The sequence below is a fragment of the Bos javanicus genome, chromosome 8 (genome assembly GCF_032452875.1).
Source record: "Bos javanicus breed banteng chromosome 8, ARS-OSU_banteng_1.0, whole genome shotgun sequence".
Taxonomy (NCBI): Eukaryota; Metazoa; Chordata; class Mammalia; order Artiodactyla; family Bovidae; genus Bos; species Bos javanicus.
The window spans coordinates 102,391,748-102,418,766 of record NC_083875.1 but is presented as its reverse complement, the minus strand read 5'-3'; the positions used below and the strand labels follow the sequence as shown (position 1 = coordinate 102,418,766).

General features: G+C 38.5%; 1 protein-coding gene across 5 annotated transcripts in view; it reads right to left on the bottom strand.

Annotated features, from left to right (window-relative positions):
• The window catches only part of HSDL2 (hydroxysteroid dehydrogenase like 2), a 68,585-nt gene that overhangs the window by 20,609 nt on the left and 20,957 nt on the right, over positions 1 to 27,019 (bottom strand). For 4 of the 5 annotated variants that reach the window (XR_009738216.1, XM_061426501.1, XM_061426503.1 and 1 more), the window contains exons 2-7: positions 24,611 to 24,774; positions 23,389 to 23,487; positions 16,729 to 16,843; positions 14,565 to 14,668; positions 11,061 to 11,159; positions 1,709 to 1,903 (exon numbers count right to left, since the gene is read on the bottom strand). Coding sequence is in view for 4 of the 5 variants with exons in the window: in XM_061426501.1 (XP_061282485.1) it covers positions 1,709 to 1,903; positions 11,061 to 11,159; positions 14,565 to 14,668; positions 16,729 to 16,843; positions 23,389 to 23,487; positions 24,611 to 24,774 (776 nt within the window). In the remaining variant the exon portion in view is untranslated. The remainder of the gene's footprint in view (positions 1 to 1,708; positions 1,904 to 11,060; positions 11,160 to 14,564; positions 14,669 to 16,728; positions 16,844 to 23,388; positions 23,488 to 24,610; positions 24,775 to 27,019) is intronic. The other variant, XM_061426504.1, reaches the window with a different exon arrangement.

Below are 27,019 nucleotides of genomic sequence, written 5' to 3'. Positions count from 1 at the left end.
AACATCTGTTTAAGAAACATTATATGTTTTTATTACACTGATCATTCTGGAGCTGTGGAAAAGACTCCCAGGAGGAATATCAAACTCTTACCTTCATTAAGCTAAAACGCTTTTCCAGTAACGTAGTTATCCTCCTCTCCTATGGAAAATTTCATCTTTAAGATCCAACCAGAGTTGATAAGCCCTAAACTGCTCTCCCCAGAGCTTTCTACCCCTTCTCATCTACTCATGCGACCCTTCTGTCCTACCTCCCTCCAAAATACTCAGGGCTCATTTCTTACCTGGCCCCCTTAAGACAAGGGGGTTCCTCATTAAGAACTTGGTTTCCATCTCTGTCAATGTGTGTCTGTTTTTCCCTCTCAGAAGATTAAAAAAACTGGAGGGCAGGGATGCACCAGTCTTTGTTATATCCTAACACTTAATTGTAGTAGATGATCATATTGTTTTCAATACAATATGATAGAATTTTTGATTTAAATTGAATTTAAAATTTTGTGTATAATGACAAGTTTTAAAACCTAAAGTGACAGTTTCACTATACTAGAATCCAGAAGACCTGGGTATGGTTCAGGTTCTGACACTTACTAGCAGCTGACTGCTCTTAGGCAAAGGCTTAATCTCCTTGGAACCTCTTTCCACTACAAATATTAACTACTGAATACTCTGATTGTACCACAAGCCAGGCACTGTGCCAAGCACATGATATACATTTTTGCATTTAGTTCTTACAAAAATCCTGTGTAGAAGCTATCTTTCCCGTATTTTAACCGATAAAGAAAGTGAGGCTCAGAGGAAACAGGTGACCTGCCTAAGGCCGCCCCGCTAGTGAGCAGCTAAACAGAACTGGGAACTGGGTTGTCTCTTCCCAAACTCCACAATTCCTAATCTCTGTACAATACTGCTTCCTTCAAAGGACTGCTATGAAAGTTAAATAAACACTATATAAAAAAATGTTTTGTTAAACTATATAGAGCTACTTCATTCAATTTGTTTCAGACTGAAGAGACAGGGACAATACAAATAGAAACATGTGGTTTCTGTCACCAAGGAGCTCAACTTAATTACTAATATTTAAAATACACTTCTGCACAAATACAATTCCCATTTGGGACTATGATTGTCTATTATACATTATATTTTATATGTAAAGTAAAAATGCATTATCATCACTATCATCCCCTGTAGTTACAACAGGAAGAATTATTTTTGAACAAGGGGTCTTCTGAGAACTTCTCAAATCCCTGCCTGGTATGTGAGGCAGACCCTGTTGAGTTACCTTCACCATTCATCATGAAGCTACACTTAGACTGCACTTAAGAGATAACAGTTGGAAAGAGACAAGAAAGTTTTTGTAAGAAACTTATCACTGAATCATCTGTACCATGTGCTTGAACAAAATCTCTACTATGTTATTTTAAGACCAACTTCAGAAACTATTTTTCGTTTTTGGCTTTAAGATCTAGAAAGGGTTAGAAGCTGAGGGGACCTTTTCTGTATATCTGTTAAAAAGTCTTCGGGCTCACTTCTGTTTTCCCTTTCTCTTTTTTGAAAGTTGTGTTAGTCTGGGTCTTTCCCTTCCCTGGGAAGACAGTTTTTAAAAAGAGTGTATCAATGTTATAATCACATAAAACGTACACAAAACAGATGTATGTCCGTCGCAGACAACATGGACAAACACATCACTACTTTTTAAAACTAAATGCATTACCTGGTGTAATGGCATAGACATCAAAATTTTTTATTCCTTCTTCTTTTAAGATATTTTCATCGATAATAAAGTTGCCCGTAAAACTTTTTGGCTTTTTGAAAATGCAATATGCAGCATCTGCCATGATATCAACTTTTCTACATTGGCTTTCGACACCAGATCCTCCCAGCATATCCATAGCAGCAGTGTGTATGGCTGTAGAGAAAACAGACATACACGGACATAAGTTAAACTGATTAACAGAACTGTGTGAGGAACAAGCAAGACAATTTATCTCTTTATAGCTCAGGTGATGAAAACACAGTCCAGAGAGCTTAAAGGATTTGCCAAATGTTTTACTGACATAACTAGGTAGACAACACATGTTCCTTACTCTACACAACACTTCCTTATATAAGACTCCTTCATGAGACTCACAGCGAAATTAGATTGCTGATTAAGAATGCTCAAAGAATTTGCATACCGTTCTTGAGAGACAAGAAAGCCGGTGAGGAATACTAGCAAGAGCGCCGAACTGTAAATCAGGTCAGTGATATTTTTATGCCAACTACGCTGAGATTTTTGGCAGGCCACTTTAACATCTTTTGGCTTCGGTTTCCTGTCTCTAAAATATGGAGTCCCTTTCCTAAGCTTATTTTCTCTTTTCCCTCTACTAGAATAAAGAAACTTTATCTTTCTGGCTCATCACTGTATCCCTAGTGCCTAAAACCATGACAAGTATACCATAAACATTTGATAAATACTGGTTGGACTTGAGGGCCCTTTTACATCCAGATACTACTTTCATTTATGAAATACTAGAAAATAAGAGAAGGAAATAGAAAAAAAAAGTGTTGTTTATTTTTTGACTGCACCTCACCTCACAGTTTTGTTCCCTGACCAGGGATGATGAATCCATGCCCCATCCAGGGGAAGCTCCGAGTCTTAACCACTGGACCACCAGGGAAGTCCCAAGGAAGAATGTTTAAACTATAATCCTTCTCCCCAGAGAAAATTATTATTAATGTTTGCATATAATTTCCACTGTTTTCGGTGCATATGATTTTAAATTAATTAATTAATTTCTGGTTGCACTGAGTCTCACTGCTTGGTGCGGGCTTTCTCTAGTTGTGGAGAGTGGAGGCTATTCTTCCTTGCGGTGCAAGGGCGTCTCACTGCGGCGTCTTCTCTGCTGTGGAGCACAGGTTCTAAGGCTCGCAGGCTCAGTAGCTATGGCCCTCAGGCTTAGTTGCTCTGAGGCACATGGGATCTTCCTGGACCAGGGGTTGAACCCATATCTCCTGCACTGGCAGGTGGATACTTATACACTGTGCATCAGGGAAGTCCCATACATATAATTTTTAAATTATGTTTTTGTGAAGTAACCTGAAACTCTACCATTAATACTACATTATTAATTACGCACTGTCAAAGTTGTGAATAGTAACTTATCTCAATTTACATTTAAAGCAACGAAAATCAATTTGTTTAAATGTATTTTAGGCTTCAGTTTCTAGTAATTTAGATAAACGCCTCTCCATTCTACTGTTAAACCACCATTTGAAATCATTACTTACTGAAATAACCTATGTAATTCAGTCCACAAGATGAAAAGTTTGTAGTTTTTAAGAGCCACTGACTCTTCCTCATTCAACAGTTACTGAATGTCATTTAAAAAGGCAGGCACTACTGGGGGTACTGGGCACAGATGAGTGGGCAAAGCACACAAAGGCCCTACTTTCATGGCAATTACGTCCTAGCACACTTCCCTCTTTCAAAGCGTACACATGAACTTGGGGAATTTCTCAAGTGCACTGAATTAGAAGATACTTCACATTATAACTAAAATTCCTTTTCTAGGAATATATTTTTTAACTTTACCAATAGTTCAAGAGCTCTGGCCTCACTCTTGAAGTGGTACCGTATGAATGAAAAATAGCAGCTAACATTTATGAAGTGTACCCTGTGCTGGGCATGCTGCTACATACTTTACATATATTATCTGAATGAATTCCACAAGGCATGCACCATTATTATCCTCATTTTACAGATGACAGTACTCAGGCACAGAGGGGTCAAGGAGCTAAGGTCCAAGGTTACAGGAGCTAGGATTCAAACAGCTGGCAGCTGGACTTCAGAGCCAGGCCCTTAGCCGCTATGTGATTAATGGGTCATACTTTGTTAATCAACATTTGTAGAGTTCAGTTATCATCTTAGTCCTATAAACTCAAGAATTTTTCTATAAATATTTCAATACAGACAATGAGACCGTAGGCATACATACACACTCCACTCTGTGTACTATATTAATGGTATGCAAAGTCTTAAAAATGATTAAGAATATGTCATGTACGTGTGTGTGTGTGTATTTACACACACATGCAATATAAGAATAAGGGATGGTTTCCCAAACAACCTATCATTACTTTAATTACTTTTCTATGGAAAATACAAACAAGGCATGAATAAACCCCCTAAATCAGGAAGTGAGCCATGCAGTTGCTCTCAACAAAAGTTTTACAATGTCAACAGGCCAACCCAAGAGCTAATACAACTGACAATAAAAGCAGATTAATAACAGGATGAATCAAATCAAATTCCCTGATGATTTCTGGCAAAAAAAAAAAAAAATCAAGATTTATAATGAAAGCTGATATGCCTTGGATCACAAGAATCCTAAAAGCAACCCTGAAACTTAAGTCTTATTAAGCAATAACTGGAAAGTATGGCCCTCCTGATTATAGCTTGGTATATGAAAAAAAATTTATGTCTTCTAAGCACAAGAAATAATTTTAGTTTTGTTTCTTTTTTTAAAAAATGCTTTACTAAAGAGATGAATACATATTTTAACCATTTTCAATCATATGTACATATATTTTAACCACTTTTTTGCTGGAGTGCATGCAAAATCGCTTCAGTTGTGTTCGACTCTTTGCAACTCTATGGACTGTAGCCTGCCAGGCTCTTTTGTCTATGGGATTCTCTAGGCAAGGCTATTGGAGTGGGTTGCCGTGCCCTTCTCCAGGGGATCTTCCTGACCCAGGGATTGAACCCACATCTCTTACGTCTCCCGCACTGGCAGGCGTACTTCACCACCGGAGAAGCCCTTTTGATGGCGTAGGTGCGTGTTATTGGTTTTCTTTCAGATTAACCTTTTTTAAAAAAAAATTAATTTATTTATTTTAATTGGAGGCTAATTACTTTACAATATTGTAGTGGTTTTTGCCGTACATTGACATGAATCAACCATAGGCACACATGTGTTCCCCATCCAAAACCCCCCTCCCGCCTCCCTCCCTATCCCATCGCCCAGGGTCATCCCTTGGCACCAGCCCTGAGCATCCTGTATCATGCATCAAACCTGGACGGGCAATCTGCTTCACATATGATAATATACACGTTTCAATGCTACCCTCTCAAATCATCCCACCCTTGCCTTCTCCCACAGAGTCCAAAGACTGTTTTTTACATCTGTGTCTCTTTTGCTGTCTCGCATACAGGGTTATCATTACCATCTTTCTAAATTCCATATATATGCATTAGTATACTGTATTGGTGTTTTTCTTTCTGACTTACTTCACTCTGTGTAATAGGCTCCAGTTTCACCAACCTCATTAGAACTGATTCAAATGCATTCTTTTTAATGGCTGAGTAATACTCCATTGTGTATATGTACCACAGCTTTCTCATCCATTCGTCTGCCAATGGACATCTAGGTTGCTTCCATGTCCTGGCTATTGTAAACAGTGCTGTGATGAACATTGGGGTACACGTGTCTCTTTCAATTCTGGTTTCCTCAGTGTGTATGCCCAGCAGCGGGCTTGCTGTGTCATATGGCAGTTCTATTTCCAGTTTTTTAAGGAATCTCCACACTGTTCTCCATAGAGGCCGTACTAGTTTGAATTCCACCAACAGTGTACGAAGGTTCCCTTTTCTCCACACCCTCTCCAGCATTTATTGTTTGTAGACTCTTTGATAGCAGCCATTCTGACTGGCATGTGAGGGTACCTCATTGTGGTTTTGATTTGCATTTTTCTGATAATAAGTGATGTTGAGCATCTTTTCATGTGTTTGTTAGCCATCTGTACGTCTTCTCTGGAGAAATGTCTGTTTAGTCCTTTGGCCCATTTTTTGATTGGGTCATTTATTTTTCTGGAATTGAGCTGCAGGAGCTGCTTGTATATTTTTGAGATTGATTCTTTGTCAGTTGCTTCGTTTGGTAATATTTTCTCCCATTCTGAAGGCTCTTTTCTCCTTGCTTATAGTTTCCTTCGTTGTGCAAAAGCTTTTAAGTTTACTTAGGTCCCATTTGTATATTCTTAGTTTTATTTCAGATTAATCACTTTTAAGTGCACAATTCTTTGGCATTAAGTACATTCACAATGCAGTACATCACTGCCATCCATTCCCAAAACTTTTCAAAATATCTTTTAAAAAATTATCTCAATAAATTGGTTTATAATAGTATAGATGTTTCAGGTGTTTATATTTAGACTTCTGTATACACTACAGCATGCTAACCACCGAAAGTTTAGCTTCCATCCATTACCATACAGTTAATCCCCTTTACCGATTTCACCCTCCCCACACTTCCCCTCTGGTACCCGCTACTCTGTTCTCTGTATCTGCACATACACATATATTCTTGTATGTGCTCACTGAACCAAAGATACCATTGATTATCAAGTGTAACCACCAAGGAGAAAAAACCTGCCAGTTAAACTATAACACATCAACTATATATGAGCAACCTGGTATCCAAGATGTAAACTTGAAAACATGGGCATCTCAGAATCAAGGAAATATGGTATAAACTGCTTAACCTAGTTGATAAGTAGGTCCCTTGAAAATGGAAACCAGTTTTGGTTTTGGTTTCTAGTACCACGGAGGCCAGCTGCCACCTTGACCTCCCTGGTTAGCTGAGTTTTCACGTCTGGACCACGCTATATGGTCCAGAAAGAAAAGATGTGTCTTTTAAATCGAGGCCTCAGAAACCGCGAGGAGCCTGAACACCCTTTCAAATCCATTTTCAGTGCCTCCATCATAAATAATGCAATATTCTAGCTAGGTTTCCTGCCTCCTCTTTCCACAATCTTACAAGTTAGCCTATTCAGATGCTAAATTAAACTTCCTAAACCTCATCAACAAACCACTGCTCCTCTTTGCCTTCTGCTTATTATTGCTCTCCTGCCTCTAAAATTCTAAAGTGACTCTCTACTGAATACAGGTTAAAATTCAAGCTCCTAAACTTGGCAATCAAAACCCTTGGACTCAGTCTGTCCGTCTCACCCACAACCTCACACCCCCCCAACATCCAGGCCAATCCGAACTATTCGCCAGTCGCTCCAGTTCAGAGGGAAATAAAAAGTCCACACCCCATCATAGATACACCATAACACCTTCTTGCAGTTCCACCAAACATCCAGTATTTTCCCATACTTCAGACTCTGTTGTTCCCTCTGCCAAGAATGCCTTGTTCAGTTCTCCTTGTTAATTCCAACATCCTCAGTCTTATTTCAATTGTTTCATTAAAGGACCTCCCTTTCTGACTTTTCATCTGAGCTACATGGTCCTCTTGCTATGTTTCAAAAGTATCCTTTACATCATTCATCATGCCATGTAACATAAGGAGCATGACCGTAAATTCAATTCACTATATTATCCAAGTCTAGGACCCAAACGATACCAAGGGTTCCAAGATGTCAAGTAAACCTTCTATTAATAAAATGAACATCTCAACTAAAGCAAAGATCTAGGTAGTGAGCTGATTTCTCCTGCCAATCCTGATAATGTCCTTCACATTCCAAGTCATACAATATTCTTCCCCTTTCTTATATAAACCTTTTATTTGGAATGTCTGTTATGGACCTACATGGAAACTAATCATACTGCCTTCATTCATTCATCAATATCAATATTTATTGAATGTCTGTAATGATGATAACCAAATGGACAAAACAGATACTATATCTTTAAGAAGCTTTTCTAGCAAGAAAGACATTAAACGACTATTGTTATTGTTATCAGTAATTTAAATTCAAATGCTGTAAGTGATGTGAAGGAGATGTAGATACTAACTTTCTGACTCTATCAACTTTAACAGCAAACAGCAGTGATTAAGGCAGGGAGAGGAAGCTGAGAAAGGATGAGAGAAGGAAAAGAAGCTGAAAAAAAGAGGCAAAGAAAAGTCCAAGTTTTAAACCGTTTTACTGTGATTCACAATAAGTAACAGTTCTTATGAGCAAGACTAAAAACACGTAATACCTACACATAAACACTCATAAACATATGCATGTTTCATTTATATAGGATATTCATATATAAGTTTTAAAGTTTACCAAAAAACACTATTACAATGTGCAATGCTCTCTAATATTCTCTATTTCAATTAAAAATAAAATGAAACAACAACAAAATTCTGGCTGCTATCTACTAAATCAATTTCACAATCCACCAAATTGATTTCATGCCTCACTAAATTGATTTCATGACTCACCAGTGAGTCTTGACATGTAGTTTGAAAATATCGTAGAAGCAGTTTTTTCACTCTCATCTTTTGCCTGATTGCAACAAATACCATTCTCTAGAAAATCTTAAAAGAATTTTGTCTGCTAGAGTAACATAAGGGAAATGAAGAAGCAATAAATCATGGTTCTGATACCCTGGTAGATTAGGAAATAAAGGAATCTTGGTCAAACTGGCAGATGGAATATTAAAAAAAAACTGATTCCTCATAAAAAAAAGTTAAAAATAGAACTGCCACATGATCCAGCAATTTCACTTCTGGGTATTTACCCAAAGAAAATGAAAACACCAATTCAAAAATATTTATGCATACCCATGTTCACTGCAGCATTACTTACAATAACCCAGATATGGAAGCAACCTAAAAGGCCATCAATAGATAAATAAGATGTGGTTATATATAATACATACATACACAATGGAACACTACTCAGCCATTAAAAAAATGAAATCTTGCTACCTGTGACAACATGGATGGATTTAGAGCATATTATGCTAAATGAAATGTCAGACAGAGGAAGACAAATATCATATGGTTTCACTTATGTGTGGAATCTGAAAAACAAAATAAATGAACAAAACAAAATGAAAACAGACAGATACAAACAGGTGGCTGCCAGAGGAGAGTGGGGTACAGGGTGGGGCAAAATAGCTGAAAGTGATGAAGAGAGACAGACCTCCAGTTATAAAATAATAAACCACAGGAATATAACATGTAGCATAAGGAATATGGTGAATGTTAGTGTAATAGCTTTGCATGGGGACAGATGGTTACTAGACTTATCACAGTGATCAGTTCACCACGTACGAAAGCATCAAGTGCCAATGTTGCACACCTGCAACTACCGTAACACTGTAAATCAGCCGTGTTGCTGCTTTGTAGTCACCAGGTTGTGTCCGACCTTTTTGCGACCCCACGGACTGTAGCCCGCCAGGCTCCTCTGTCCATGGGATTTCCCAGACAAGAATACTGGAGTGGGTTGCATTTCCTTCTCCAGGGTATTTTCCCAACCCAGGGATCAAACCTGCATCTCCTGCATTGGCAGGCGGATTCTTTACCACTGAACCACCAGGGAAGCCCTACATCAACTACATTTCACATAAAAACCTTTTTTTTTTAAATTCCTGGAGTTCTTATTAGAAAACAAAGATGGTGATGAGAGAGCTGGGTGCAATGGCTAAATTTTCCTGACAGTTACATTAGCAACATATCCCAGGGCTCCATAAATTCTGCCCCACAGCCTCCTGTTCTCTCAGCTTCAATAGCATAGACCATTAGGCCTCTCACCAGTGCCAGGGCTGAGGAAATGTCCTCACCTGCACACAGCAGATGGGAAGTGAAAGAAACCCCTCCTTTGTTCCTAAGCTACGACTCTGGGTACAGTCCACACTGCTGTACGTGGCAGTTCCATTCAAGAGCACCTCTAGGACCATTATAATTTGCCAAAATACTGAATTAAATGTTCTTTTGCAGACAGCTCTATCAACCGACTCATTTACGAGCTGAAAAGGCCAAAGAGGTGTCCACTGAACCCTGCACAATGTCTGCCCCATGGCAACTGTCCACTAGATATTCGTTGAGTGATGAATGAACAAAGAAAACAATGCCAGAAGGAAGAAGAATGGGAATAAACAATATCAAGAAGATATAGGAATACATTAAATGACCCAATGGGGAGAATCAGGAAAATCCTGTATTGACCCTAAGGAGATTCCCTAGAAAGGGGTCACACTAACTTACATGTTGGAGTCCTGATGTTAGTGCAACAAAGGTTCTGTTAATTTTTTTTTTAAGTGAAATGAAAAAGTGATTCCCACTATGTTTTCTCTTTTTCATACTTTTGTGGGGTAGGATTGTCATTTAGAGTGAAGAAAATAAAAGAGGTTAAGGTTTTCATAGGCACTATTAAATATATGAAAAAAAGGTAGAATAAGAATAGTTTTTTTTCTTTTTCTTCCTTTAAGTTGTTCTGATATATAAGTGGAGGATAAGTAGGACAAGCCTTCCCTTTCTGTCATTTTCCTCCCCTCATGTTTACACAACATGTTCCCTAACCTGCAAGCCATCAGCTTCCACTGTACATTTAACTCAAAAGCTGCATACAAAGCCCAGCCATAGGCAGGTTACCCTGTCACCTAAAGGGGATCCAGACACTCTGTGAACTCAGAACTTATGTGAAAGTACAGAAAAGTCAGCTTCTCATAAAGGAAAAAGACAAATTAGTAAGAGTACAAGAAAGTAAAGAAGCATTTTCTGGGATGTGTGAGGAGAAAATAAAAGTAACTGCAAGAGAATCTGCAGAATTTAAGGTACCAAAGACAAGGGTGGAAAAAAGGTTAGGGAAGTGCAGCTGGCTTCCTATTGGCTTTTATGAGACTCTTCCAGTGTTAGTGTTTCTAGTACAGCAACCATGTAGTCAAATAGAAGGACTGAAAAGGGTCCTTCACATACAATAAAAAGCTGAACTTGTTTCCAAACAGACATACTGAGGTTTCCTTTTGATGATCTACTCATTTGCACTCACCCCACCCACCCAGTACTCTTGCCTGGAAAACCCCATGGATGGAGGAGCCTGGTGGGCTGCAGTCCATGGGGTCGCTAAGTCGGACATGACTGAGCAACTTCACTTTCACTTGTCACTTCCATGCATTGGAGAAGGAAATGGCAACCACTCCAGTGTTCTTGCCTGGAGAATCCCAGGGACAGCAGAGCCTGGTGGGCTGCCGTCTATGGGGTTGCACAGAGTTGGACACGACTGAAGCGATTTAGCGGTAGCAGCACCCACCCGAGAGTGTCTAAGGCAATAAATGAGAATCCAACAAATGGGTTTCTTTCATAAGTACATACCTGTTTTAGGCCACAATGCATTGACTGCAATTTCACCTTTAAATTCTTCTGCCATTCCAAGTACACACATAGACATACCATATTTAGCAATAGTGTAAGCTGAAAGAAACCATCAAGAATTTAATTAGGAAACAAATTAATTTGTGAGTATAAATAACCAATTTCCTTCTATTACTGTTTTTCCTTGATACATTTTTCAGAATTATTTAATATTTATATTAGTACAAAAACTTTGGGCTTGCCTGGTAGCTCAGACGGTAAAGCATCTGCCTACAACGTGGGAGACCCAGGTTCGATCCCTGGGTAGGGAAGATCCCCTGGAGAAGGAAATAGCAACCCACTCCAGTATTCATGCCTGGAAAACCCCATGGACCGAGGATCCTGGTGGGCTACAGTCCATGGGGTCACAAAGAGACGGACACGACTGAGCAACTTCACTTCTTCATTTCACAAAAACTTTTAATGTACTATTTTTAAAAGAACAGTTTTCTATGTAAATAATTTTATATATATCAGGGATGAACTACTTTAACATATTTCCATCCTAGTAATTGTTTAAAAAAAAAGAGGCAGTAATAAACTTTTATTCCTCTGAATATTATGGGGATAAATTACATTATTGTTTCTTTTTTTATCCTTTTTTCAATGAAACTGGCCATTTAAAGGAAAACTGCTGTTGCTGCTGCTGCTAAGTCGCTTCAGTCATGTCCGACTCTGTGCAACCCCATAGACGGCAGCCCACCAGGCTCCCCGTCCCTGGGATTCTCCAGGCAAGAACACTGGAGTGGGTTGCCATTTCCTTCTCCAATGCATGAAAGGGAAAAGGGAAAGTGACACGACTCTTAGCGACCCCATGGACTGCAGCCTACCACACTCCTCCGTCCATGGGATTTTCCTGGCAAGACTACTTCTAGTAAAACATAAACAAAAGGTTGCAAATTCATTTAACGGAGTCAATTAAAACAGAACTTGTTTTAGTTTTGTTCTGTGGGTTCTTATTCCAAATGTCCTCCTTTCCAAATTTTATGGAATTATGTTGAAATAAGGAGTAAGTATATGATACAATAAACTCAAAGGAGGCACCTGTACATAAATCTTGTTATTTAGCACAGTTACTTCTTTTTTTTTTTTTAAGGGTTTTATTTTTATTTTTTTTTAATTTTATTTTTAAACTTTACAATATTGTATTGGTTTTGCCAAATATCTAAATGAATCCGCCACAGGTATACATGTGTTCCCCATCCTGAATCCTCCTCCCTCCTCCCTCCCCATACCATCCCTCTGGGTCGTCCCAGTGCACCAGCCCCAAGCATCCAGTATCGTGCGTGGAACCTGGACTGGCGACTCGTTCCATATATGATATTATACGTATTTCAATGCCATTCTCCCAAATCATCCCACCCTCTCCCTCTCCCACAGAGTCCAAAAGACTGTTCTATACATCAGTGTCTCTTTTGCTGTCTCGTATACAGGGTTATTGTTACCATCTTTCTAAATTCCATATATATGCATTAGTATATTGTATTGGTGTTTTTCTTTCTGGCTTACTTCACTCTGTGTAATAGGCTCCAGTTTCATCCACCTCATTAGAACTGATTCAAATGCATTCTTTTTAATGGCTGAGTAATACTCCATTGTGTATATGTACCACTGCTTTCTTATCCATTCATCTGCTGATGGACATCTAGGTTGCTTCCATGTCCTGGCTATTATAAACAGTGCTGCGATGAACACTGGGGTACACGTGTCTCTTTCCCTTCTGGTTTCCTCAGTGTGTATGCCCAGCAGTGGGATTGCTGGATCATAAGGCAGTTCTATTTCCAGTTTTTTAAGGAATCTCCACACTGTTCTCCATAGTGGCTGTACTAGTTTGCATTCCCACCAACAGTGTAAGAGGGTTCCCTTTTCTCCACACCCTCTCCAGCATTTATTGCTTGTAGACTTTTGGATCGCAGCCATTCTGACTGGCGTGAAATGGTACCTCATAGTGGTTTTGATTTGCATTTCTCTGATAATGAGTGATGTTGAGCATCTTTTCATGTGTTTGTTAGCCATCTGTATGTCTTCTTTGGAGAAATGTCTATTTAGTTCTTTGGCCCATTTTTTGATTAGGTCATTTATTTTTCTGGAATTAAGCTGTAGGAGTTGCTTGTATATTTTTGAGATTAGTGGTTTGTCATTTGCTTCACTTGTTACTATTTTCTCCCATTCTGAAGGCTGTCTTTTCACCTTGCTTATAGTTTCCTTTGTTGTGCAGAAGCTTTTAAGTTTAATTAGGTCCCATTTGTTTTTTTTGCTTTGATTTCCAATATTCTGGGAGGTGGGTCATAGAGGATCCTGCTGTGATGTATGTTGGAGAGTGTTTTGCCTATGTTCTCCTCTAGGAGTTTTTTAATTTCTGGTCTTATGTTTCGATCTTTAATCCATTTTGAGTTTATTTTTGTGTATGGTGTTAGAAGGTGCTCTAGTTTCATTCTTTTACAAGTGGTTGACCAGTTTTCCCAGCACCGCTTGTTAAAGAGATTGTCTTTAATCCATTGTATATTCTTGCCTCCTTTGTCAAAGATAAGGTGTCCATATGTGCGTGGATTTATCTCTGGGCTTTCTATTTTGTTCCATTGATCTATATTTCTGTCTTTGTAGCACAGTTACTTCAGTCATGTCTGACTCTTTGCAACTCTATGGGCTATAACCTGCCAGGCTCCTCTGTCCATGGGATTCTCCAGGCAAGAATACTGGAGTGGGTTGCCATGCCCTCTTCCAGGGGACCTTCCTGACCCAGGGATCGAACCTATGTCTCCTATGTCTCCTGTATTGCAGGTGGATTCTTTACCACTGAGATACTGGGGAAGGCCTGTTATTTAGCATACTCATCTTACATCATTAGGTGTGAAAAGTAAAGTAATTCATGGACAGTTTTTTTTAAAATTTTATTTTATATGAGTTTATCAACAATGCTGTGCTAGTTTTAGGTATACAGCAAAGTGATTCAGTTATGCATATACACATATCTACTCCCTTCCAAATCCTTACCCATTTAGGCTGTCACATAATATTGAGCAGAGTTCCCTGATCCAGACAGCAGGTTGCTGTTGGCTATCCATTTAAAACACAGCAATGCATACATGTCAATCATGGTAGTCTTAACCAACTTTATTGAAGAATAAGTTATATACAGTAAAACACACCCACTGGTACTTGAGGGAGCTTTCCAGGATGGTGGATATCCATATCTTCATTTGAGTATTGGTTATTCAGGTGTATCTATTTGTCAAAACTCATCAGACTCAACCATTAACAACTATGCATTTTATTTAATGTAAATTATACCTCCATTTAAAAACTGACAGATAAAAGATTAAGAATCTACTTACCAAAATGCTACCAACTTCTGCAGAGAAAACTTAATGTTATCAGTATGTACAAACTGTGATTACATCATCAATACACTGATTTAATGTGAAACAGATTGACTAAACAAGTCACCCCTCACCTACCACCTACCACAGTGCTGTTTGAACCACAGTGGATTCAGGTTCAGAGGTGGGCTGAGATTGAGGATATGAGCAACTTTACTCTTTTTCAAATAAGGAATGCATGCTTTAGATCTGAAAGCAAAAGAAAACACAAGTCAAACTGCTAGCTTTCTAACAGCTTCATTACTTTTTTAAATCATATGTTAAACTACTTCTACAGAGCAACTGAACTTGTTCAGTAATTTATAGGATACTTTTGTTGGCTTTTTTCCCATTTATCAAGAATGAAGATAGGAAAAGCAACTAATATTCATCCTTTGAAACTTTATATAATGGCCTGACAATATGATCTGCCTGATGAAAACAATCAAGTAAGTAGCACATTAGGCTTAAATCCAACTTAGATTATCTTCAACTACATCATTCCAAGTCAGACAGACCTGGGTTCAAAGTCTCCTTCTGCCCTTCACTGTGTGATCTGGGGCAGATACATAGAGTATTCCGATTCTCAGTTTTCTCATTTGCAAATGCTGGTAATACTTGCTACTATCTAGGACTGACCAAAGGATTAAAATGAGACAATATATATGAGGTACTTAGAACAGTACATATATTAAACATGAAATAAACAACTGAAATTATTAGTTTACACATTCTGATTTTTTTCATCTTGGTAGGTATGGTATTTCTACCACAAAGGAACTGTAAGTTAATAATATTAATTCTCAACACATTACCAAACTTAATTTGTGCCAACACACAATGCAATATTCCTTTGGGGGCAATTTTAGTTGTTTTTTTAAAAATCCCATTCAAAAAGATAGGTATTTTACAAAAGACACAGGTCCAATATTTTCAAATATTTAACTATTAAGCTATAATACACAGCTTAATAACATATTGTAGCTTACTAACTTCATAGTGTTTAGTTTTATTTCACATTCAATACCTTCTAGGACTTGAAACTAGTCCATTCTTCTTAAGTTAGTTTCTTTCTTATTAATGTACAAAATTCTTGTTACCATCTACAATGTCATTTTAAGTTTATAAACCAAATACAATTAATATCAGTAAAGTAAAGGGTTTTTGTACATATTGTTTTTCCATTCCAGAGGTACTTCATAATTATGGGAGTGAGAAAGAAGGACAAACAACATTACCACTGATAATCATTAGAACAGTGAAGCCGCACCTCAAAACACTGATAGGAAACGAACAACCTATTCCAAGCAATAAGACCATATTTCACACTCAAAGGAAAAAGTTCATTTTATTTACATTATAAACATGAGCTTCTCCTTTGATCTATTAGACAAAACCTTTCCACCAGCACTTTGCTTGCCTAACCCTCAGCATCACTAACCCTAACCAGGTACATTTTCCATGGCAACATGCCCTATCTTACTCATTATACTGAAAACTCAGCGCCACACTTAGATACTAGTATCTTGAGCTTAATAAAGCAGCTAAGTTCACTGTGTGCTAGGCACTGCACTTCTTAGCTTTCACATGAATCATGTTATTTTGAGTGCTGTAAGCTCAAAGGCCTACAGGGCATTTGAATAAATGAATAAAGTGAGCTGGGTATAAGAAAGATCAACTGTTCAAAAATACAGTTGAGCCTTATTATAGAATCTCTATAAGCATGCATTTAACATGATACAAACACATATAATACTGGAGATGATAAGTTAAGTGTTAGTTGCTCAGTTGTGTCTGACTCTTTGCGACCCCATGGACTGTAGCCCTCCAGGCTTCTCAGCCCATGGAATTTTCCAGGCAAGAATACTGGGGTGGGTAGCCATTCCCTTCTACAGGGGATTTTCCCAACCTAGGGATCAAACCCAGGTCTTCTGCACTGCAGGTGGATTCTTTACCATCTGAACTATGAGGGAAGCCCATTGGAGATGATATGTTTAATTAAAACTTAGAAATACAAATAAGGATGGACTAGATTTCAAACTGATTGCTAACCTATTCAAATATGTTCACAACTAGTTCTCTGACAAAGCACTGCAACACTCATAGCCATGTTTTTCTTTTAAGTATTTATTTGGCCGCTCCGGGTATTAGCTGTATCACGTGGCATCTAGTTCCTGACCAGGGATCGAACCTGGACCTCCTGCATTAGGAGCAAGGAGTCTTAGCTACTGGACCACCAGCAAAGTCTGTCCCACAGCTCTTCAACTTACGTAAGATAGGTGCCTCTGGTGTTGACGTTCATCATCAGATCCACTTTCTTCGTAGGCGTTTCCAATGTGTTGGTCAAGCTAATTGCACTGGCATTATTCACCAAAATATCAATTCCTGTTTTCAAATAATCAACTTCTTAGTAATGTCATTTAGACTTTACAACAGAAAGAAATAAACAATATTTATACAGTTGAATCCTGAGTTCACAAACACTTCTTTTAGATAATATGACTGACCAATTTCCCAGCGTAGGACTCAGTAGCTATGTCAAAACAGCACGCAAATGATTTTCACTGGCACTGTGAAGTCAGCCCATCATCAGGGCTCCACAGGAAACCACAAAGACGCTTAGTCCTCCGTAGTTTGTCGCTTCCGTCCTTATCTGTTCTCCTAATTCCTGATCTCTTAATTCCCTCTTTGTCTCCAAAACCTTAGGTCAACTTCCTTAAAGTTTTCCCTCCTCTCCAGCATCTTTCCAAGGTCTGCCTTCCTTCCAAGGACACCGGTCTCCCTTCTCCCTTGAAGGCCCTTACTTAAATGAAAGAGCTCCTTTCTGGTCTTGGAACTGGGAAAGTAGAAATGACTCAGAGTTTCAATTCTAGGCAAATCATCAAAGTAGATAAACTTATACACAAAATAAATTAAATCTAGAATCATAATTATTTCTGCATATTCTATCTAGTCCTTATCCATATGTAACATTTATGGCTACAAGCTTAAATAATGTTAAATGAAAATGGTAAAATACAAAAGCATCTCAACACATTTTTGCACTTCTACATGGCCTTCATAATTCATTTTTTTTCAAACTAAAGTAACGTTGATTTGCAATGTCAATTTCTGATATACAGTAAAGTGACTCAGTTTTACATATATATACATTCTTTTTTATGTTCTTTTCCATTATGCTTTATCTCAGGATATTGAATATAGCTCCCTGAACTATACGGTTGGATCTCGTTGCTCATCCATTCTATGTGTAATGGTTTGTACCTGCTGATACCAAACTCCCAGTCCTTCCCTCCCCACCCCTCTCCCACCTGGCAACCACAGGTCTGTTCTCTGTGTCTGTGCGTCTGTTTCTGTTTCATAGATAAGTTCATTTGTATCATATTTTAGATCCCACATATAAGTAATACTACAGGGTATGTCTCTTTCTGACTTACTTCATTTAGTATGATCATCTCTAGTTGCATCCACGTTGCTGCCAAAATTCTTTTTAAAGAACATTTAATATTTTGTCAAATAGATATATGACAACTTCTATTGCTGGGGTTAGACTGTTGCCATAAATGTCTTTTACTATTCTGTTGACTTTGCTTTGCCCCTCTCTCACATTGTGTGAATAATGGTTTAAATGAGGTTATTATGAGTGAGTGAGTGAATGAGTGATAGTCGCTCAGTCATGTTCGACTCTGTGCGACCCCATGGACTGTAGCCCACCAAGCTCCTCTGTCTATGGAATTCTCCAGGCAAGAATACTGGAGTGGGTTGCCATTTTCTTCTCCAGGGGATCTTCCTGACACAGGAATAGAACATGGGTCTCTGAATTGCAGGCAGATTCTTTATCATCTGGGCCACCAGGGAAGCCTACTATTAAGGCATTTCTAAGTTTAAAGACAGGTCTTTAACTTTTCAGTTTTAAAACAGGTCTTTTACTTTTACTTGAAAAGTATTAGCAGATACATGCTTGACTTTATCTTATAATCCATAGACAATACATTAGAATATGTAATGAATTCATCCACCTTTCTAAAGGAATACCCGAGACTGAAGTAGCAATAAAGTTACAAATGACAATTAACAATCAGATGAAATAATTTAGATGAAGCTTTATCTCTCAAAGAAATGGGGACTGGGCAAGTGGTCAGAAAGGAGATACAATGTGCTTTTAACTTTGTAGGAAAAATAATGTTCAGTTCCATGTTGCTGAATATAGTTCTGTTTTTGCCAAATAAATCCTCTAGTGAGCCCCAAAGCAAATGAAAGTAGATGAGGACTGAAGCTACGGATTGTGCCAACTGGATCTGACTTGCCAATGATAAAGAAAAAAAACCTGGGTCCAATTAAGGGGTAACAAAATTTTTAGACTCAGATGAGCCAAATAAAAATATTAGGTTGGTGCAAAAGTAATTTAGGTTTTGCATTGTTGAACTCTGCCATTTGATATTGAAATATATTCTTAAATAAATGTGATTATGTTATATATCATTTTAATGCACATTTCTTGCTAATGAATTATTACTTGCTGCTTATTTTATATGTATTTTAGACTATGGAAATAATGTTAGACAAAAAGCAAAACTCAAGAGATTTTCTTATGTAAGTTCAAAATGGGTCATTAAGCAGCAGAGACAACTCACAACATCAACAATGCATTTGGCCCAGGAACTACTAATGAACGTTCAGTGCAGTGGTGGTTCAAGAAGTTTTGCAAAGGAGATGAGAGCCTTGAAGATGAGGAGAGTAGTGGCCAACCATCAGAAGCTGACAATGACCAATTGAGAGGATAACTGAAGCTGGTCCTCTTACAACTACACGAGAAGTTACCCAAGAACTCAACAGACCATTCTGTGGTCATTTGGCTGTTGAAGCAAATTGGAAACGTGAAAATGAAAAAGCTTGATAAGCGGGTGCCTCATGAGCTGACAGCAAATCAAAAAAAATCATTTAAGTGCTGTCTTCTCTTATTGTATGCAACAACAACAAACCATTTCTCAATTGGATTGTGACGTGACAAAAAGTGGAATTTATACAACAACTGGCCATGACCAGCTCAGTGGCTGAACCAAAAAGAAGCTCCAAAGCACTTCCCAAAGCCAAACCTGCACCAGAAAAAGGGTCATGGTCACTGTTTGGTGGTCTGCTACGAGCCTGGTTCACTACAGCTTTCTGAATCCCAGCGAAACCACTATATCTGAGAAATATGCTCAGCAAATTGATGAGATGCACAGAAAACTTCAATGACTGCAGCCAGCACAGGTCAACAGAAAAGGCCCAATTCTTCTTTACAACAACACCTGACTGCACTTAGCACAACCAACGTTTGAAAAGTTGAATGAACTGGGCTACAGAGTTTTCCCTCATCTGCCATAGTCACCTGTCCTCTAGCCAACTCTCACTTCTTCAAGCATCTCAACAACATTTTGCTGGGGAAATGCTTCTACAACCAACAAGATGAAGAAAATGCTTTCCCAGAGTTCGTTGAATCCCAAAGCATGGATTTTTATACTACAAGGATAAACAAACTTATTTCTTGTTGGCAAAATTGTGTTGACTGTAATGGTTCCTATTTTGATTAATAAAGATTCAGGGTCTGAAACCATAATTACTTCTGCACCAACCTAACAGATCAGGGATGGGACTTCCCTGGTGGTCCAGTGGTTAAGGTTCCAGGCTTCCAATGCAAAGGGCACAGGTTCAGTCCCTAGCTGGGGAACTAAGACTCCACATGCCACATGGTACAGCCAAAAAGAAAAATTTTTTTAATGAATCAGGGCACAATGGTGGGAAATGATACAGAATAAAAGGCATGTATGCCTGCTGCAGAAAAAAAGATGGCAGGAAATATTATATCTGTGGTTGATGAAATAGTGTAATCTACTCAAGGCGTAAAAACTCTGAAGATGAAGGAAGGCAAGATGATAGGCAGTACTATGTGGCAGAGGTCCCCAAGGGGCACAGGGAAAGCATCATCCACTGCTCAGGACTTTGTTAAGGATAATTCCCTGGCAGAGAGAAAAGTTAGGAGAAAGGTAAAGTCTTCTCTAAAAGGCAGACTTCAAAGGCCTACAAAACTCCAAACCACACCATAACAGCAGCAACCACAGCATGGAACTGAAACCAAACAAACCAAAAATAAAGGCTTGGAAGATCTAGAGGAAAAAAATACAGAGAGAAGAAAAGAGCAGGCCTTGAATCATCTCATAAATGTGACATCCATCCTGATTAGGAGGTAGCAGCAGTTGAGTTGCCGAGCAGAGTTCACCAAAGAATTAAGATTCTGCATCATTACGCCAGAAAAGCAGAAGTTCATGGGCAAATGGAAAGCAAAATATTTTAAATACATCAATGTGGATCCTAAGGAGGAGGGAAGGAAATGTTAGGGAAGATTCCAAGAGAGGTAACTCCACCACCAATTTGCACTTTAGCAAGAAAACAGAAGTGTTTCAGATGCCCATCTCAACAACAGGAAGCAAAATACATTGGCAGATTTTCTTCCCCCAAAGATATGAAAAGTATATCTTCTCTTTTTTTAAAGTCTTCATTGAACTTCTTACCATACCTCTTGATTATGTTTTGGTTTTTTGGCTGCGAGGCATATGGAACCGTAGCTCCCTGACCAGGGATTGAACCTGCACTCCCTGCATTGGAAGGCAAAGTCCTAACCACTGGACGACCAGGGAAGTCCAAAGCATATCTTCTTGACTGAAGATTTCTACCAACTCAGCTAAGTTCCAGGATATGAATGCCAAATCAATTAATATGGATCAACTGGCTTCTGAAGAAACAAAAAACAAGATTTGCTTTGGTCCCTTTCATCTTCTCTGTCTGTTCCTGGGAAAGTAGATCACTTGATAGACAAAGCTGGATCAATCCCACACTGAAGATGCTGAAGGAATGATGCCGGGTTCAATGGAAGACAATCTAAGCCATGGTGGCTAAACCAATCGAGACCATCCATGCATCTGAGTGAAACTTCCTTGGCTGGGACAAAACAGAGTTAGGAAATTGGAGAGGAGAGATTTCTGGGCTTTAATTCTTCCAAGAAAGAGATTTCAGTTTGGCTCTTTAAATTCTCTGTGGCAACAACAGGAGAAGAAACAAACTTGTGAGATGCCAGCTACTCTGGAAGAGCCCCAACCTGGAAAGTGGAGGTCTTCACATTTTGACACTCAGGTGCATATTTTTGGACTATGCTGTCACTAATACACAATGTGTAACTCCTTCTGGATCCAGCTAGAATTCAAGATGGGAAGTTAAAAAGGAGGTGAATTCTGGGCTTATTATGGTATGGCCTTCAGTATCTATAGTTAATGTCCATCCTGACCCATTTCAGAGGTTTCTTGGGACAACACCAGACAACAACTGAACTGTTCATGTTCTCTAACAGAATTAGAGGACAGAAACTAAGACTGAGAAAGGACACAGACAAAGGTGGTAGCAGTCCTCCCCTACATTCTGATGATCTCCGTCTCCAGAAAGGATAAATTCACTCTCAGTTGACAGAACCAATGGATCAATGGAAAGAACTAAAACTGGATGAATACAGAGGAAGGAAAAGCTCTATTCTTCTACCCTTACCACCTTATCCCTTAATTCCTCCCTAAAAAGGAGTGGCTAAACTAATTAGGTTAAATCCTAATTGGCACTAATTGGTCACTTTTCCTAGTAGGTAGAAGTCTCACTTTCAAACTAATTAGGTAAAGTCCTAACTGGCACTAATTGGTCACTTTTCCTAGTAGGTAGAAGTTATTTTAGATAAAGGTCCCCCATTTGAATGTGGCTTCTTCTTCTTCCTTCATATTTTGGACCCTATCAGTAAGAAGAAGAAGGAAAAAAAAAAAAAAAACACCCAGTAATTTTGCATTCTCTCTCGTCTTCTCTCAGGGGCATTCACATTACTTTGGGAAAGGTTGCCAGCCAGGGGTAAGATTTTGAATTTAAAGGAAGAGATCCCATTTGAGTCAAAGCTTTGTGCTCCAGTCCAGAAGAACATAGCACTCTCCATTAGCGGTTATAAGCATGAGACTTGCTAATAAAGCACTACCTTGTTCCCCAATATCCTCTGCATATACATACAGTCTCTGGAATAATATAAGGAGAGAATGGTAATGGTTTGGACAGGATTTGGACACAGCTAAATACCATGCTATAATACCATCAAAGTCTTAATTCAACTCCCAATACTTGCCTTCTAGGAGATTACGAATTAATTTGGGGAAAAGAAAAAATACTAAGATCTGAAGTTTTACAAGAAGAGGACCAAAGGAATGTTCTACGAATTCAGAGAAAGAAAAATGTACATTTGTGATTACTTTGCATAGTTGGGAAATTGGCTTCATGAAGTAGATGAGATTTAAGCACAAATATTTCTAAAGAAAAAGAAGGGGTCATTTCAGGAAGGGTGGGAGGTGGAGGAGTGGTCATTGAGGAGCTTCAGGAATGGGATGAGAAAAGATGAAGAGACAAAATTAAGGTAAGGAAATGGAAGCAAACTCTTTTGGCTGGATTAGGGAGTTTACATAGGCATATAGAAAGAATATGGAGCCAAAACACGTCTGTTAACATCAGAATGCGAAATGTCTTGAAAGCCAATAGGTAATCTGCACTTTACTCAATAAATATTAAAAAGTCATCAAATGATGGGTTACGTGAAAACAAGTGGATGGGATCTGGGGTATAGATGTATATGTTATGGTCAAGGTCTTAACTTTACGTTGGATGGGAGATTGGTTATATTAAAAATAATTTTTAACAATTATTCAGTTACTCATCAGATGGTTTTAAACTGTGCTTCTGTAGGAACAAATACCTATTTCTGGCTATACTCTGAAGACTTAAAGAGTAAACATATCAAAAGAAAGTTAAAAATTAAAGTGATAGTTATACCGATACTTTACCAATATTCAATAATTATCTCAGAATGAAGGCACTACCTCCAAATTTTTCCACTGCCTTCTCCACAGCACTGCTGATTTGCTCTTCATCTCTTACATCAACAATACATGGCAAGGCCTTTCCTCCAGCTGCTTTGACTACAAAGGATAAATAAAGATGCATTCAAATGTTAAAACTTTCATCGATACCACACCTCTGACATAAGTCAAAAGGAAAAAGTACCCCATTTTCAGAAAATCAGTATAAATAATGATGTCTTCCAACTACTAGCAACTCTGTCCTGCTGTAGGACAGACTGAATTCATAGCCATCTACAGACTAGCCAGGTCATCTCTATTTAAAAAACAAACAAAAAAGAGGGCAATTTTTAAAAATGCTATTAAAAAGAAATAAGGGGGGAAGGTAATTTAAAAGATGTTTACTATGGAAAATTTCTTAAAATGTACAAAAATATAAAGAATAGTATAATGAACTATCATGAATCCATTAACTATCTTCAATGATTGACCATGTTTTGCAGTAAATTTATCTACCACCAATTCTGTTTCGTTTTTTGCTGGTATGTTTCAAAACAAATCCCAGGCATCACTTCATTCATAATTGCTTCATATGTATTCCCTTTACATAACCACAGCACTATTAACATAACTAACAAAACGAGCATATCAGCTGAAGCTGAAGCCCTCACTCCTGGCACAGTGCCTTGAATATAAGCACTCAATAACTATTTGTGTTCCCTCGGCTCGGTAACAACCTAGAGGGGTAGGATGGGGTGGGAGACGGAAGGGAGGTTCAGGAGGGAGGGCACATATGTATATCTATGGCTGATTCATGATAATGTCTGGGAGAAACCAACACAGTATTGTAAAGCAATTATCCTTCAATTAAAAGTAAATAACTTTTTTAAAAGAAAAAAAGTAACTGTTTGTGACCTGAAAGTATTAAAATAATGACTTGCAAATTATGCAGAGAACAGGTAACATGGAGCGTTTTTTCATTCACACCATACACCTCTTAAATTCTTTCCTCTGCTTCTACTCTTCTGCTCTTTGCTCTCATCCAAGAACCACTGGCCTCATGACATATGATTTTTAACGGAAATCACTCCCATTACTTAAAAAAGCTAGGGAGAAAAATGATCCCCAAACACCACTCTAAGGTGACAAAATATTTCTTTAACCAGATAAAATTATTTATAGGATAGACTTCAGAAAGATATAATTAAACTTTCCAGCAAATTCTCGATTTATTGAAACATACTTTCTTCAGCAGCAGTATAGATGGTGCCTGGAAGTTTGGGGTGTGCCTGGGCAGTCTTCGCAGCAATGACTATGTTTGCTCCATCCTTGGCTGCTTTCAAAGCAATCGCTTTGCCAATGCCACGGCTTGCACCTGTGATGAAGACAGTACATCCTGCTAACTTCCTACAACAGAACAAATATGGCCTTATTAGAAATCTCAAAGTTTCTATTTATTGATATCAGTACCAAAAACTCATGCACATATTCACAAAACATGTTTCCTCTTCTATCAAACTTTCTCTAAACCCTCCTCCTTCCCCATCTGATACCTGATTACTCCCATTGTATAATGATCTATAAATTATAACTGCAGTGGCCGGATTTGCTATGATTTTTGCAAACAAAATCTGCTCAAATGAGTAAATCTTAAAAAGAAATGAGGAATTAATGAACTACATGAACATATATTTTTTTTCCCCACAGAAAAAGTGTTAAAGTTTTTTTTTGAAAAATTTGTAAAAGGACCTTACTTTTGAATGGTGGGATTATGAATAAATTTTATCATAGTCTTTATATTCTTCAGGGTTTTTCAGTTTTCTGCAATGAATACATACCACTTAAAAGGAATTACGTAAAAGCTAATAATTATTTAACAGATGCTCATCATTGCTTATAATAGCTAGAGTGGAAACAACTTAAATGTCCATCAGCTGATGAATGGATAAAGTAAAATGTGTTATATATAACTGATCACAGGGACTGTAGCCTTGTCTAACTCAATAACACTATGAGCCTTGCCATGCAGGGCCACCCAAGACGGACGGATCACGGTGGAGAAGATGTTCTGACAAAATGTGGTCCACTGGAGAAGGGAATGGCAAACCACTTCAGCATTCTTGCCTTGAGAACCCCATGAACAGTATGAAAAGGCAAAAAGATATGACACTGAAAGATGAACTCCCCAGGTCAGTAGGTGCCCAATATGTTACTGGAGGAGAGTAGAGAAATAACTCCAGAGAGAATGAAGAGATGGAGCCAAAGTAAAAATGATGCCCAGTTGTGGATGTGACTGGTGATGGAAGCAAGGTCCAGTGTTGTAAAGAGCAATATTGCATAGGAACCTGGAATGTTAGGTTCATTAATCAAGGCAAATTGGAAGTGGTCAAACAGGGGATGGCAAGAATGAACATGGACATTTTAGGAACTAGTGAACTAAAATGGACTGGAATGGGCAACTTTAACTCAGATGACCATTATGTCTACTACTGTGGGCAGGAATCCCTTAGAAGAAATGGAGTAGCCATCATAGTCAACAAAAAAGTCTGAAATGCAGTACTTGGGTGCAATCTCAAAAAACGACAGAATGATCTCTGTTCGTTTGCAAGACAAACCATTCAATATCACTGTAATCCAAGTCTATGCCCCAACCAGTAATGCTGAAGAAGCTGAAGTTGACTGGTTCTATGAAGACCTACAAGACCTTCTAGAACTAACACTCAGAAGGGATGTCCTTTTCATTATAGGGGACTGGAATGCAAAAGTAGGAAGTCAAGAGATACCTGGGGTAACAGGCAAATTTGGCCTTGGAGTACGAAATGAAGCAGGGCAAAGGCTAACAGAGTTTTGCCAAGACAATGCACTTCTTATAGGAAACATCCTCTTTAACAACACAAGAGAAGACTCTACACGCGGACATCACTATATGGTCAACAGAAAAATCAGACTGATTATATTCTTTGCAGACAAAGATGGAGAAGCCTTATAAAGTCAGCAAAAACAAGACCAGGACCTGACTGTGGCTCAGATCATGAACTTGTTACTGCCAAATTCAGACTTAAATTGAAGAAAGTAGGGAAAACCACTAGACTGATCATGTATGACCTAAACCAAATTCCTTATGATTATACAGTATAAGTAACAAATAGATTCAAGGAATTAGATCTGATAGACACAGTACCTAAAGAACTACAGACGGAGGTTTGTGACATTGTACAGGAGGCAGTGATCAAGACCATCCCCAAGAAAAAAAAGTGCAAAAAGGCAAAATGGTTGTCTATGGAGGCCTTACAAATAGCTGAGAAAAGAAGAGAAGCTAAAGGCAAAGCAGAAAAGGAAAGATATACCCATCTGAATGCAGAGTTCCAAAGAACAGTAAGGAGAGATAAGAAAGCCAACGGTACCCCACTCCAGTACTCTTGCCTGGAAAATCCCATAGACAGAGGAGCCTGGTAGGCTGCAGTCCATGAGGTTGCTAAGAGTTGGACACGACTGAGCGACTTCACTTTCACTTTTCACTTTCACGCATTGGAGAAGGAAATGGCAACCCACTCCAGTGTTCTTGCCTGGAGAATCCCAGGGACGGGGGAGCCTAGTGGGAGGCCATCTATGGGGTTGCACAGACTCACACAACTGAAGCGACTTAGCAGCA